Source organism: Notothenia rossii, assembly GCF_949606895.1.
Source record: "Notothenia rossii genome assembly, chromosome: 4".
NCBI lineage: Eukaryota > Metazoa > Chordata > Actinopteri > Perciformes > Nototheniidae > Notothenia > Notothenia rossii.
Genome location: NC_136902.1, coordinates 18,056,762 through 18,070,821, shown reverse-complemented (window position 1 = coordinate 18,070,821; position 14,060 = coordinate 18,056,762). Strand labels below are relative to the sequence as shown.

The window sequence follows — 14,060 nt, the reverse complement described above, 5'->3', positions numbered from 1 at the left end:
TTTTTTTCTATACTCCTCCATGAGATCTCTAAATCTGGATATTTTCTATGGAACAGGTTTTTCAGTGTTTGGTGCATGATGCCTATCAAAGTGTGGATTTTGGAGATGTAATGGTATGACATTCGGAGAAATTATCTTATTCACTTCATGCTTAGACTTAGACAAGCATATACATTTTCTTGTTGTGCATCATTACATTACATTACATTGCATTTAGCTGACGCTTTTATCCAAAGCGACTTACAATAAGTGCGTTCGACCAACAAAATACAAACTTGAAGAAAACAGAATCATATACAATAAGTACATCAGGTTTCATAGAGCTAAAACATTTCAAGTGCTACGCTTTAGATAAGCCAGTCCTTTGTTAGTATATAAGTGCTTTGTTAATAATTCTATCGCTCGAAGTGGAGTCGAAAGAGATCAGTTTTTAGTCTGCGCCGGAAGATGTGCAAGCTTTCTGCTGTCCTGATTTCAATGGGGAGCTCATTCCACCATTTTGGAGCCAGGATAGCAAACCCACGTGTTTTTGCTGATAGGAACTTGGGTCCCCCTCGCAGTGCGGGTGCAGCGAGCTGTTTGGCTGATGCAGCGCGGAGTGCACGTGCTGGGTGTATGGTTTAACCATGTCCTGGATGTAGGAAGGGCCAGATCCATTTGCAGCATGGTACGCAAGTACCAGTGTCTTGAAGTGGATTCTAGCAGTTACTGGAAGCCAGTGAAGGGAGCGGAGGAGCGGCGTGGTGTTGGAGAATTTAGGAAGGTTGAAGACCAGACGAGCCGCTGCATTCTGGATGAGCTGCAGAGGTCGGATGGCACATGCAGGTAGACCAGCCAGGAGGGAGTTGCAGTAGTCTAGGCGTGAGATGACAAAAGCCTGGACCAGAACCTGCGTCGCTTTCTGGGTCAGCTGGGGACGCAGCAGGCTTAAGCAAACAGGGTATAAAGACTGGAAATAGGAAGAAGGCCTTAATATTTATAAATTGGGTTATACGGGGAATTAAATGGTAACTATTTTTTGGCAGGTCTGAACTAGTATCTTCTGGGGCTGCTGTCTTATCATCTACCAGCAGCAAGCAAAGCAGAGGCTAAGAGAGGCCTGAGAGAAGAGAGAGAGGCCCCAAAATGTAAAGAAAAGGTCAATAAGGTCATATAGGATGAGTATCTTTACTATCCTTCTGATAGTTAAGCTATATATCTAATGTCAGTTTTAAGCCTCAGCGCACATGCAACAAGCTGGACTTCTGATTCAACTTGTTCATCGCCACAGCTCAGTTTTTTAACCTCAGAAAAATAGCAGTGTTTACAACTCAAGGTTTGAGTTATTCAAAGCACTCTACATTTACTCACATGCCTCAGTCAGCTGTTTGAGTTGGGGCAAGGACAGGCATGCTGTCAAACAAGAGCCGCACGTCACATTCATAAATATGAACATACACAGTAGAGAGAAGGGGGAGCAAGAGAGGGAAAGAGAGAGAGGGGGAGAGATTGTTGTGACCTTTCACCTATTTCTCCATGCAGCTGTGGGAAGTCTGTGAAGCAGGCACATTCAGTGAAAGCTCTGGGATGGATTTAAAGAAAGAAAAGGAAGTTACACAATGGAAAACCACAACCTCTTCAGCTTTTATTCGTGAATGCAAGGTTGTGATCCCATCCATTAGGGAAATTAAGGATAAAGACTACACACATTTTGGATTGTATGCATTGTGCATCACAACCTGACATGAAGACAAGAACATGACATAACAAGTTCCACCAGGCCTGCGACTTCTTCTGACTCGTTTGAGAACACAAACTTTAACACAAGCAGAGATGCACCAACAGTTCTTGTTAAATGTTTGTGTTCACTATGATACTGGGGTTTACATATCATCATTGCTGCAGGGTGATTGTGTGTGCTTGTGTCTACATGTGTTTGTGTGTGTATGAGTTGCCTAGCACCTGGTAACTGAATAGCCGAAACCTTATCGTCTTGCCTTTAGAGAGTTCGTGCTGTGCCGGACTTTTGCTATCGTCAATCACCACTGAGGTAATATGATGGCAAAGTGTATGGCAGAAAAAGTAGCTTAGAGAAGCACGAGACACATCTGGAGATAGATCTCTGTTAGTTGGAATATATTTGTGTGCAAATCGTGTTCAAAACAGTCAAAGAGGCCAGACCACTCCCGAGTTCATTTGCATTTCCATTATGACATAACACTCTGTAAACCAAGTTCAATGCATGGTCCTGAAACCATTTTTGGTACACAACCTTATTTGAGGTTAATGTACAGTAGGTTTTATTTACATTTGGTATACTACAATATGCATACAGTTGTATACAATGGATATTGTCAATAGTTTCAGAATAACCCCTATTGGGCAGAGTTCCAGTTGTCATGGTGGATATCCAAAACCTCTGTACAGTGAAGAGTTATGTTTGTGTAAAACCTGAGTGACTCATTAAGCTTAAGCTATAAATTGTGTCGATTGCTCCAAGTTTTACTTAAAGAATTCCCTCTTCCACAATAACCACTGTCAGCATGTTACAACCATATATAAACTTGCACATAGCCATACAAACAAACTCATGCATGTGTGTGCATAAACCCATGCAAACTGTGAGTATTGGCCCAGAACCCTCATAAAGCACACTTCCCACACAAATACACAATTATGTCCACAGTCATTATTTAACACAATTTATGTGCTGTCCACTGCCTTTTATTGTCTGCAATAATAAAAGGCAGTGGGTATTCTCAAAGCTGACTGCAGATTATGAAAGTGACCACCAGGGGGTTTCAAAGCATCTCTGCATCCTATTGGTTACTCAAATGCTGCATTCAGAAAAACACGTCTTATTGGCTGACAAGATTGACTGGCACATAAAGGTCCCACCCACAGGGTGAGTGAACAAAATTATGTGGAGGGGGAGGGGAAAGAGCTCTGTTTACAAACGAAAAGTGTTAGTAACATCTCCAGGATCACTGGTCATCAAAACTGATATGGTGTGTGTAGTCCACCTATTTAATTTTAAATATCAATACAGGATTTCATGGTTGACAGGATTTGTTTTCTAACTCTGCCACAAGAGGACACAATTAGATGATGAGGTTACCCTGTCTTTTTCATTTTTACCATGTTTAAAAAAGAACAGAAATTAAAAGATGAAAAAAAAACATCCATGAGGTAACATGTACGACACAAAGATACATTTATCCAGTTTGCAGTCCAATGTCTATTCAGGAGGTGATATAACAGGTTGGTTGCAACTTGTTTGTTTTTTTACAGTCAGATCAACAACAACAGATAAGCTCTGTGCTCTCTTTTTCTCTAGCTGAACTCAGCACCAATTTGAAAATGTAACCACTTTTCTATCAACAGATCTTCATAATTCCCTGTTACAGATGGCTTGTATTAGCAGCTATGTGAGCACAGACTCAGGATCAGTTTACCATCCCCCAGCCGGGATTCCAAACAGCAGGGATGGTGAAAGCAGAAGCTGATCATGGATCAGTCTCTGTGAAAAGTCACCCTTTCCATCTGGGTGCAGGTTGACAGCTCTTTTGCCCAGCCCCCACCCTGTTACCTAGAGAGGACCGGCTTGTGGCTTGTGTAATATTCTGATTGGCTGTTTTTCTTGAGGTGGGCGGAGAAAGGGGCGTGGCCAACGTATTGTGATCTCACAATCAGCTGTTTTGTACGTTTTACATTCTGATCCGAGGATCAGCTGGAGGCAGCAATAAACAGAAGGAAATTCTGCAGCGGAAAAAAACTGAGGAGGAGGAAAAAGCTGCAGATGTTATAATCCGAAAACATCAGTGTAACATTTTTACACGAAGCCCTTCTTCTAAGAAGAAAGCCTTTTATTTTTGTATAATAGTGTTTTAACTACCTCACTTAAAGACGATCTTAAGCTGTGCTTTAAGAATTGTTATCGTTTCTACTGTGTTCGAGATCTCGTTTACAACTTGAATAATATTGCAAAGGCAGGTAAGCTTGTCTTTTCTTTCTTAATTCTTGTTTGATGTTGGTTTTAGGCTATGTGTGATCTTAAGAGGTATCAAGCTACATTTGTCTCTGCCACTGAAGTGGCTGCATTCCGCATATGTTAATCTGAAGATCCCCAGAAATCATGAAATCATAAAACAGGTAGAATAACATTGTCTGACACTCACTCGTTAAGATGCTATCTTTGACTGTTGTGATATAATAGGGAATGACCTATTATTAGGTCACGAATACATTAAAGGAAGCAGCAGCCCAGAAAAAAATAAGCTAAATTAGGTCGATTCGACATTTTATGACCCCAAAAATACATCAACCTGCATACGTGAGCCATAAGCCTTATTACAGGATCACAGCGACCGTTTTTTTTCCTTGGAAAATGCACCAAATGCTGATGTGGAATCAAATTCGATGGCGGATGTTGATGTTTTTCTGGGAGGCGGACCTTGTAGGCTTAGGTTTTCTGTAAATTACAGTCACTCATTTTATATTTTGTAAAAAATACCCTGTTTCGTGGTATTGTGAGAAGCCAATGCAGTCGATGTATTTCGTGCACTGTCGCTGAGCCACAACTGTCATTGCTTTGACCCTTTAGCTGTACAGCTTATACGGATAATTCATGTTTAACCTGGATACTCTAAAGAAAGTCCTGTCTCCTCTCGGCTGATCAGCTGTCGAAAATCTTAGGCCGAAGATTATGTTTTATCGTGTAACATCAATGTTAAGGTATTTTTGTGTGTTTCAAATGTAAACATTGTTGCTGTGGACAGCGTTTTTTTTTTTTTAATAACGTCAATGGGTTTCAACTACAGACGATGACCGTCGATAAAAGCAGATTTTCACATATTGATCGTTTTCAGCAAAGTGATGCAAAATGCAGATGACACACAACAACATATTTAGGTCAAATAAAAACAGCCATTATATAATATATTCTCGCTATGTTTGCTATTCAGATGTCTTCTTGTCTCCGGTTGCTGAAAAAGCCTCTGTTGGCGTCAGTGACGTGTGCATTACGTCACAGGCGTCTTGTTTTTATTTCTTGAATCTCCTCCCACCCTGCTCCGCTCCTCCTGCCTTTTTTTAAAAGGCCAATGTCAAAAGAAAGATCCATGTTTCAAGGTCCTTTTTTATATAATAGATGTCCTGCTTGTAAAATAATATTTATTGTGTGAAATTTGATTCACAACACAAAACATGATGACCATATAGGCAACATTTCTCTGCTGTAGTGTGTGTGCCAAATATTAAAAATACATCCTAGTATTAGAATAAAATCGTCTCATGAATAACAACAGCATAATTCATATGCACAGGATACTCATGTAGACATCCACAATGTATTATTTCCACAGTGTCTTTACTTTACTGTAGTTGCACTACTAAGGACAATTAAGGAAAAACAAGGAGTGTTTTCCAGACAGAAAAGACAAGGCAATATATCCAGACTTGCATATTATCATGCTAACATTGTCATGACTATAATTCAAATGTTTAAAAAAATGCACATTTATTCTTCTGCTTTTTTACATGTGATAGATTTTACTTCAAAGGACATTTATCAGTGTTAACTTGTGGAAGTTGTTAGATAATGCTTTTTCGCAACCTATGCCATATATTCAGGAACTGCCTCCTCTAGGATATAATCCATATCAGTGGTGCTTATTGTACTCTAATGGCAGTATGAAGGCTATATTTACACTTGTCAGATAGCCCTAGTGTGTGTGTGTGTGTGTGTGTGTGTGTGTGTGTGTGTGTGTGTGTGTGTGTGTGTGTGTGTGTGTGTGTGTGTGTGTGTGTGTGTGTGTGTGTGTGTGTGTGTGTGTGTGTGTGTGTGTGTGTGTGTGTGTGTGTGTGTGTGTGTGTGTGTGTGTGTGTGTGTGTGTGTGTGTGTGTGTGTGTGTGTGTGTGTGTGTGTGTGTGTGTGTGTGTGTGTGTGTGTGTGTGTGTGTGTGTGTGTGTTGGATGTCTGCTGCACCTTATGCAAAGCAGTCTTCAGGTTTTTTTTACCAACATTTTGTGTATCTGGATTTGATGTGGTCCGATGCCTTTGGTTTCTTTAGTTCTTATTTTCAGACACAGTTTTTGTATCTTTTGGTTTACCCTTGCAATATTCCCCAAATTGAGAACAACCATGGGCCTTTTCATTTAATTGACTGGATAGTATCTTTATACAGCTGAGATGTTTTTTATCCAGAAGGCTCGTAATGATTTATTCTGGAAATAGGCTACATCTGCAGCTTTTCGCGTCAAAGTTAATTTGACTCTCATTTTCTCTTGTTATATCAAGCATACACCCATGCAAACTGTCTCCTTGAAACTGATTGTTGAAAATATTCCTATTCCATCTGACATAAGAAATCTCAAGAGGATGTCATCTATGCTTGCAATTATGTCTCTTCCCTTTTATATGTGTGGGGTCCATGTTGATTCTCCAAATAAGGAAAAAAAAGTGTCTGCTTTGCAACAGCCACTCATGCATAACTCCCTGTAAGAATCTCATGCTCTTAGTTTCACCTTTTTAATCTGAGCTCATTCATTAATACCAACCTCTGTCATGCCTCGTGTTGTTGGTGACATAGTTAAATGTCTGCAGAACATATCGGATTTCCTTGAGAAATTAAAGGAAGATCAAACCATAGGTCAGAGATCATGGATTGAAATTGGTTATGATCTATTTAAACCACCATTGAAACTAGTATACAAATGTATTATTTATATATGTATATATACAATTTAAGCAGAAGAGAGCAAAGATATATGTAGTGTGTCAACAATTATTAGCAGAGGATTGCTCTCTGCGGTCTCTTCAGTCATTACTTCTGCACTCACATAGTTTAAGTAAATAAAACTCAAACTTTCTACATGTTTATTTTTTAGGCTATGTTTGTTAAACATCTGTTCAATATGTCCTCATGTTCACATTTAGGTCAGGCACCTGTCCTTTGCCTCAGTACCTTTTGTCTTGGTGTATCTTTGCATTTTCACATTGTGCACACTCACTTTGTTTGACTTTTTGAGAACCAGGGTCTTTGTGTCACCTAATTTCCCCTCCTCCTCCTCCTCTTCTTCTCTGGCCTGTCCATCTGTCCTGAGACTTTGCTGATTGGTTATGTAAACTAAAACTACTATCGGGGGAGGGGAGTGCAGTGCAGCCATTGTCCACCAGCCTTTTGGATTCGGATTTAATTTAGTTCATTATAGAACACATTCTTCTACCTAGTTCTTCTGCAATTCAAAGCTAAAGACAAACTTGTGTGTGTTTCACTTTTTTTCCCTCTACTATAATAAATATTCTTTTATATGGGCAATGTGTCAAATGACTATGTGAAACAGTGCACTCATACTGATAAAACCAACCTATATTTGATATCCAGACCAGACTCCTCGCAGCTCTACAGAGTATCTTTTAGGTCATTGTTTTGTTATTTTAATCACCCAAAACTTCTGTTTTGGTTCACTGCTCTGATCAGCATTTTGAAATAGTTACTTACCACAAGCATTGCTCATTGTACTTATCTAATCTGCCCTGACATAGTGGTAGGAAATTAACCCAATAGTGGACTTCTCTTTTTTTAGATGTATTTTTATAGAAAATGTGTTGACAGTAAATTACATTATGTATCTTCTGATTACCACTAACCACTCTCTCTCTCTCTCTCTCTCGTTTTCTCTCTCTAGGCCTTCGCTCCAAACCAAGTCAACCTTACATTTGCACTAGAGAAGCCTGTTCAAACCTGCTTGTCAAAATCGAGATCCAGTAAGGGCTTTAGGTGGAAAATATAAGAGACTCAAAATATCTAACAAAGTATTGCTTAGAACAGCAACAAGTGATACTTAAACACAAATAAGAAATTCAATAAGGCAGCTATAGCTTTTTCTTTATTGACAAACAAGAAGTACCTGAGTCATCACCACTTGACGAAACAAGCAGTCATGTTCCAGCGTTTGAGCAGCCTGTTGTTTGGGGAAGTAGAAGAAGTGGCGGCTGAGCTGAAGGGACCCAACCCCTGTGTGACAGAGGCCGACGAGGAGGGATGGATGCTCGTCAACCTGCCTGGTGAGTACCAGCACAGGGAGTGGAGTGTCCGGATTTTAAAGCCTTACCAAAATGGGAAACAGACAAATTGTGTTTTATGAGTTAGCAGCAAAATATATATGTTCCCTCTTGCATGTCAATAATACGGTCTAATGTTTAAAGTGTAGGATTATTGATGGGGATGATGGGGTGAGGTGAAGAATCAGTGGGGGCGCGACGCAAATACACCGGTGCTTACCCATATGGCTGCCATACCAAAAGAGTTGTCTGTCAGTGGAAGGAAACACATAATTCTCTGTGAACATGCATCTCCTTCTTCTTTGTTTATGATCTCAATCATGACAAAGACAATTAATTATTGAGAATGAAAATTTGCTTTGGGGCCTTTCCAGAAGCCACTCAAACATTAAAAGCAACATAAAAGTAGCTCTCAGGAAAGTCAAGACAAACATTATGTCACTGACATAATCACAACCTTAGAGGGTCAACACAACTAATGATGTGACTCTTTTATGTTTTGTGTTTCCTTACCCCCTCTTCTTCCCCACCTCCAATTCTTTTTTAAACACCCCTACATTCCCCACACTGGTATGTGTGTGCGTGCGTATGTGATCCTTTAAAAATGTCCCCTTTCAACCCGCATGGCTTTTTGAAAATCTACCATATTTGCATCATTTGTGCAACATCCCCTTCCCACCTCAAACATCTGTCTTTATTGGCCATCTCATCCCCGATCTCATCGCTGCCTCAGAAGAATCTGACTGCATGATTCAGGCAGACGATGAGACGGGAGAACCATCAATTGCACAATCATTCCCAGATAGTAACAAATCAAATCAAAAAGTCGTAAATTCAAGGACTGAAAGCCTGGCCCCCATTTCCCACCCGTCTATCAAGCGACGTAGAACACATAAAGCTCGGTCACGAGGTGCAGTAGCACCATCAGACCCACTGTCTTGTCCAAGCGCTAGCCCTTCAGACTTGGGTGCCACTACACCTGTGACCCTGCCGAGACGGGCCAGGCTGTCCACACCCTCCTCAACCCCGTCAATGTCCCCTGGCTCTGGAAGTGAGTGTGGGCGCAGTGGGGGTAGCAGTAGGTCAGGCCAAGAGAGAGGCTGCATGGATGAGAGCTGGTTTGTCACCCCTCCCCCCTGTTTCACTGCAGAGGGAGCCACAGCGGAGGCCAGCCCGATGGAGGACCTGCTCATCGAGCACCCCAGCATGTCTGTGTACGTCTCTCCGAGCAACTTCTCCATGGTCTCCAACAGCAACCTGTCCATGTTGGGAGAGGAAAGCATTGTCAGCCTGGCGAGCAGCGTGAGGTGAGAAATAGCACTCTTTATGCTGGCTACACTTGACCTTTACCTGCTTTTTCAGCATCAGCACAACTATCACTATCACACCTTCATGTTTTTCTCTCTCCTTGCAGCAGAGTGGCAGAACCAGCTACTGCCCCGGCTACCCGCAGCACTATACCTACCAGGGTGAGCCGTGGAGCCGCTGCCCAGGCTGGAGCTCTGGCCAAGGTCACCCAAGTGGCCAGGGTCCAGCGTAGCAAAGCCCGCATCGAGCGACGCCACCTGGGCCGCAACCGCATCCAACGCCAAAACCGCACCCGGGAGCAGGTCCCTCGCCATGCAGGCCACGCCAGAAACACCTTCCTTCAGCAGCCCACCAAGCGTAACATCTGCCACTAAACTCCACTACACCAGGGGGCAGCGCTTAGTCTGAGGGCATTAGTAGTGCATAGTCAACTCCAAGACACACAGGATTAAATGTCTTCACGCAACACATATTTGCTTTCTTTTCTGCACATTATATCATAATTAGATGCCAGTAGACCAGTAGCTTTTTTGTTTTGGTCAAGTCACAAACTGGCTCCACCTGGTAGTTTAATGCCCCTTTAAGATGTCAAGCCCTCTGAGAAGATCTGTGTAGACGTTTAAAACCGTTGTTATCCATTGCAGTATCCAAACAACAACAAAAAAAGTATAAAAATTATGTATACAGGTTATACTTGGTAACAATAATTATTAATAAAAACGAAAAAATATATAGCTCTTTTGATTTTTTTTTTCTCTTATCTAAGTAAACTATTATTTTTTCTTTCACTTGTGCTCAAGGCATGTTATTTTTAATAATTCAATCATTAAATCCCTTAAATTGTTTATATATTTAGAGAGATTTTTAAATTGTAATTACCAAGTGTACTTTAAGACATTTCTGGTAGAAACCATGCAAGAAAGAGACTTTCTTGTTTCAGAGAAAACAACTCATCATGTCTTCGAAGCTTTACATTATGGTCACTATATTTTCAGATAGATAGAAGGTTATACCGTGAGACGAGTGAGAGAGGAAAATCACTTGACATTTGTTCTTCTTCAGTTTGGTCTGGCAAAAGACAAAGGCATTCAGACATGAGGCAACCTGTTTCATCACAGGAAACACATATTGTGATATTTCTCTTTTCTCTCTGTGAAGGTTAAGAGCAAGTAGAAGACGGTGAGAGTATGAGCAAAACAGATTAAAGAGTACAAATAATGTCTTGATGTAGAACTTGACATTATTAAAAGGATTATTGAAATTAAACAGTTAAAGGAAAGTGTTATGTAATCCTCTGAGCATCCCATCAGTATCCAGAAAATGGCTTTTGTTTTGAATATTTCATCGGTGTAACTCTGGAAAATGAAAAAGGCACTTTCTTTCTATGAAATGAAAGATTGGCTTTATGGGCTGACACATTTTGATAAAGAGTATAAATGGATGTGAGATGAGAGGATACATGGCTTGCCTTTGGGTTACAGGGTATGGCAAGTTATAGTAAGTGCAGAGCGGTATTGATGGCAACTCTTTATTTTGTTTTGTGATATTGTTTTCTGCCATTATTTCTTTTTAATTGTTATATTATTTAACAGTCTCTCTCTTAGCATCGTTTCACCAAATAAAGAAATAAGGCCTGGTTCTGTCAGACAAAGTACACTTGTAGCTTTTAAAGTAAACACATAAGAGAATCTCTCTGTTGATCATACGACAGCATGATTATCATTAAATGTGTGGTCTGAAAACTAAAGTGATGTGCCCGGCACACATCAGACATTTTCATCCTCAACGTGTGCTGTGATCTTATGTTATCCATGTGAACACCAAAAAGATAGTACGACCTATTCACACGTCAGTCCCTTTCATATAAAGGTTGCTGGGGAAAAACATCTCTCAGCTGAACAAAACCCATCGTCCCTCTTCAACACATCCAGAACCTTCATCTTGAATCTGGTCGTGCAACCCATTGCTCCCTAACATCGTCTGTCCATTTCTACCCGTCCCTTTCTCATTAGCACATCCAGCTCTAATAGTTTCCACTTAACGATCTAGCTTACTGATATGTATTCAACAACAATAGTAAACGATGGTGCTGAAGTGTATACTAATGTTTGTAAATTATTTGAGACATGGATGTAAGTTTGCACTGTCATACATTTTGTGAGTCAAAGTTTTAGCAGTGTGCTGTGTGCTTGTTTTTGTGGTATATTTTTTCTTTTTGTTTTGATTTAAATTGTGTGTGAGAAGGTGTACTGACACGTTAAATGCTAGAAACTCTTTAAAAACACATGATTAGTCGTCATTTATTTTTTATTGTAAATATTACAAAACAATTTATAACGCACTATTAGATGTCAGAGCCTTTGAAGACTTGAGTCCACAAAGTTGTGTCTAATGAGACTAATGACAAATCCCCTCTCTGCCTCACCTCTGTGCTCAATATCAAATCAAGAGGGCATTTCAGTGGCCAAAAGTGTGATGTCTTTGCTTCAACTTCAGTCTCATCCCTTTGAAGTGCACCATAAAAACAGCACTAGACTCAGGGTTGATGTGTCATAGGCAAACACTGCCCTCCAGAGGGTCCACTTAGCACAGCTCCAGCTGTATGGAAGCTGGTGAGGATAATGACCTGGTTTTAATATAATCTGTACCAGTGTGCAAAGGAAAGATTGTCTGGGTATTCCTGTCATATTGTTTGGAAATTGAAATGTCCTGACCCATCTTAAAATACATGTTTCCACCTCGAATAACCTATCACAAATTAATTTCTGCCAATATAAGTCTGTTTTATTAAAAGTATGTTAATATTTGTTAATTTATGATATAATTATGAATTGTATCTTTTATTGTGTTTAAAGATTTTCTATCATGTTGATCAACGCTGAATGGTGCAGTAGATGGATCTGAGGTGATGAGTCCAACATGCTCAGAGACATAAAGAAACACAAAGAGATCTCTGTTGAATTAATTATGTCTGCCCCTGTAATAAAGTACATACAGAGTAAAAAACTGGTAATATGAGAGATCACAGATGAATGTGTGGGCGTGAATACAAAATGTAATGACCATCACAGCCTTTTCCGCTATATATGTTTTTGCCATCATTTTATTTCTTCCTTTCTCTCCCTTATTATGTAAACAGGAAATGTGTTTTCAGTAGGTTGTGTGTGATTATTGAAAGGCAGAGTTTAAGGAGCGACAGTCAACAATGGGGAGCGAGACTGGTCATATGATGTGGACAGGGAAAGAATGAGGCAGGAGATTTATATATTTAACAAAAATATGAAATGTTCCCTCAAAAATACAATAGAATATGCTTGTATTTTACCATATTATCATAACAGTTGTTCACCAATAGGATGTTTTAAATAAGAGGCGTTGAATGTCTGGGGAGTTTCATATGTTTTATGTTATGCCCTGAAATGGCAGCTTAAAAACCCTTGGGGTTTTTGCCCATGTTACATCTTAATTAGTACACCTATCCCCTCGTAAAAAAGAAATATAAAGACATAAAATGTGGTGTATCTGATATCTACAGTATGGTGATTGTGCCTTTCACTATTTCTGCATGGTTTTTGTGATGTACTGATTTTTCCATCCCCAAAGTGGACGTATGTCCACTGACAGGCAAGACCTATATGCAAAAATTAATGGATGGGTTTCCAGCATCCATTTAGAAAAACACAGGTACCCGCCAAAAAAAACTTAAAAAACCATCAACAATAAATACTCAGGTTAACACCTGAATCTTGTGTCATTATTTTCCACTGTGAGGGCATAAGGGGATTGGAATAAAGCATATGGAGGCTATGGAATAGAGCAGTGAGTGTGTTATCATCAGTGGGGGAATGTAAACACTTGACACCTTCAAAAGGGCCCTCAAGTCCCATCTGTCTGCCGAGGACTTTGGCCCCGAATCTATTTGTTGTTTTGTCTTTCTAAACTGTTCGTCTGACTGCCTTTTGTTTTGTTATGTTTGTTTATACTCCTGTTCTTCCTTGTAAAGCGACCTTGGGTACCATGAAAGGCGCTATAGAAATCCAAGTTATTATTATTATTTAAAATAGAAATGCCACAATGTTAAAACAAACAATTATGCTTCCAAGTTTTTCAAAGTAAGTATTAACGGGGAAAGATGATAAAAGTTTAAAAACAAAAGTACCATGTAAATAGAATATGTACATTAATTATAATATTTGCCTCAAAAATACCGGAAATGTGTTGAGTAAATGTACTTTGTTACATTCTACCACCTTTCACCTTGCAGGTGACGCTTTAAAAGTAGGCGGAAGTTATGGCATGCCAAAACAAAGGGAAGCATTAGACAGACGGGTGTGGTAATGGAGTGTAAATAGGCTACATTATGTGTATTTAATATGGGCGGGGTGTTATATTGCAAAACATAGACCTACAGTGGCTTGAAAAAGGGAGAACATAAAATGAAGGCAAATAAAGATGCTGTAAAAGTATAAAGCAAAAATAAGAATGACATCTATTTTTGCAGCAGAGTGGTCCAGCTTGTGTGGTGTGAGGCTGACAAACGCTGAGTTCCCCTTTAGTGTAGATCTCTGACCTTTCTTTCAATTGCAGCAAGAACAACATCTACTTAAAGTATTGTAGTAATATTGTGTAGTGGCGTATTGCATAGTATTGAGTATTTGTTCACTGTCTATTAGGACTGTTAGTGATGTTCTGCCACTTAAAAAAGAGA

General features: G+C 39.8%; 1 protein-coding gene across 4 annotated transcripts; it reads left to right on the top strand.

Annotated features, from left to right (window-relative positions):
- The first annotated feature begins 3,678 nt into the window (after positions 1 to 3,678).
- On the top strand, positions 3,679 to 13,088 carry tp53inp2b (tumor protein p53 inducible nuclear protein 2b). Of its 4 annotated transcripts, none has more exons than XM_079679051.1 (4): positions 3,679 to 3,968; positions 7,669 to 8,047; positions 8,778 to 9,351; positions 9,459 to 13,088. In XM_079679051.1, exons 2-4 carry the CDS (start codon positions 7,924 to 7,926, stop codon positions 9,724 to 9,726), a joined length of 966 nt encoding a protein of 321 aa, XP_079535177.1. In that variant the 5' UTR covers positions 3,679 to 3,968; positions 7,669 to 7,923; the 3' UTR covers positions 9,727 to 13,088. The 4 variants fall into 4 exon arrangements, with proteins under 4 accessions (XP_079535177.1, XP_079535178.1, XP_079535176.1 ...); XM_079679052.1 differs by having other exon boundaries at positions 3,679 to 3,972; positions 8,781 to 9,351; XM_079679050.1 differs by having other exon boundaries at positions 3,679 to 3,972.
- The last annotated feature ends 972 nt before the right edge of the window (positions 13,089 to 14,060 follow it).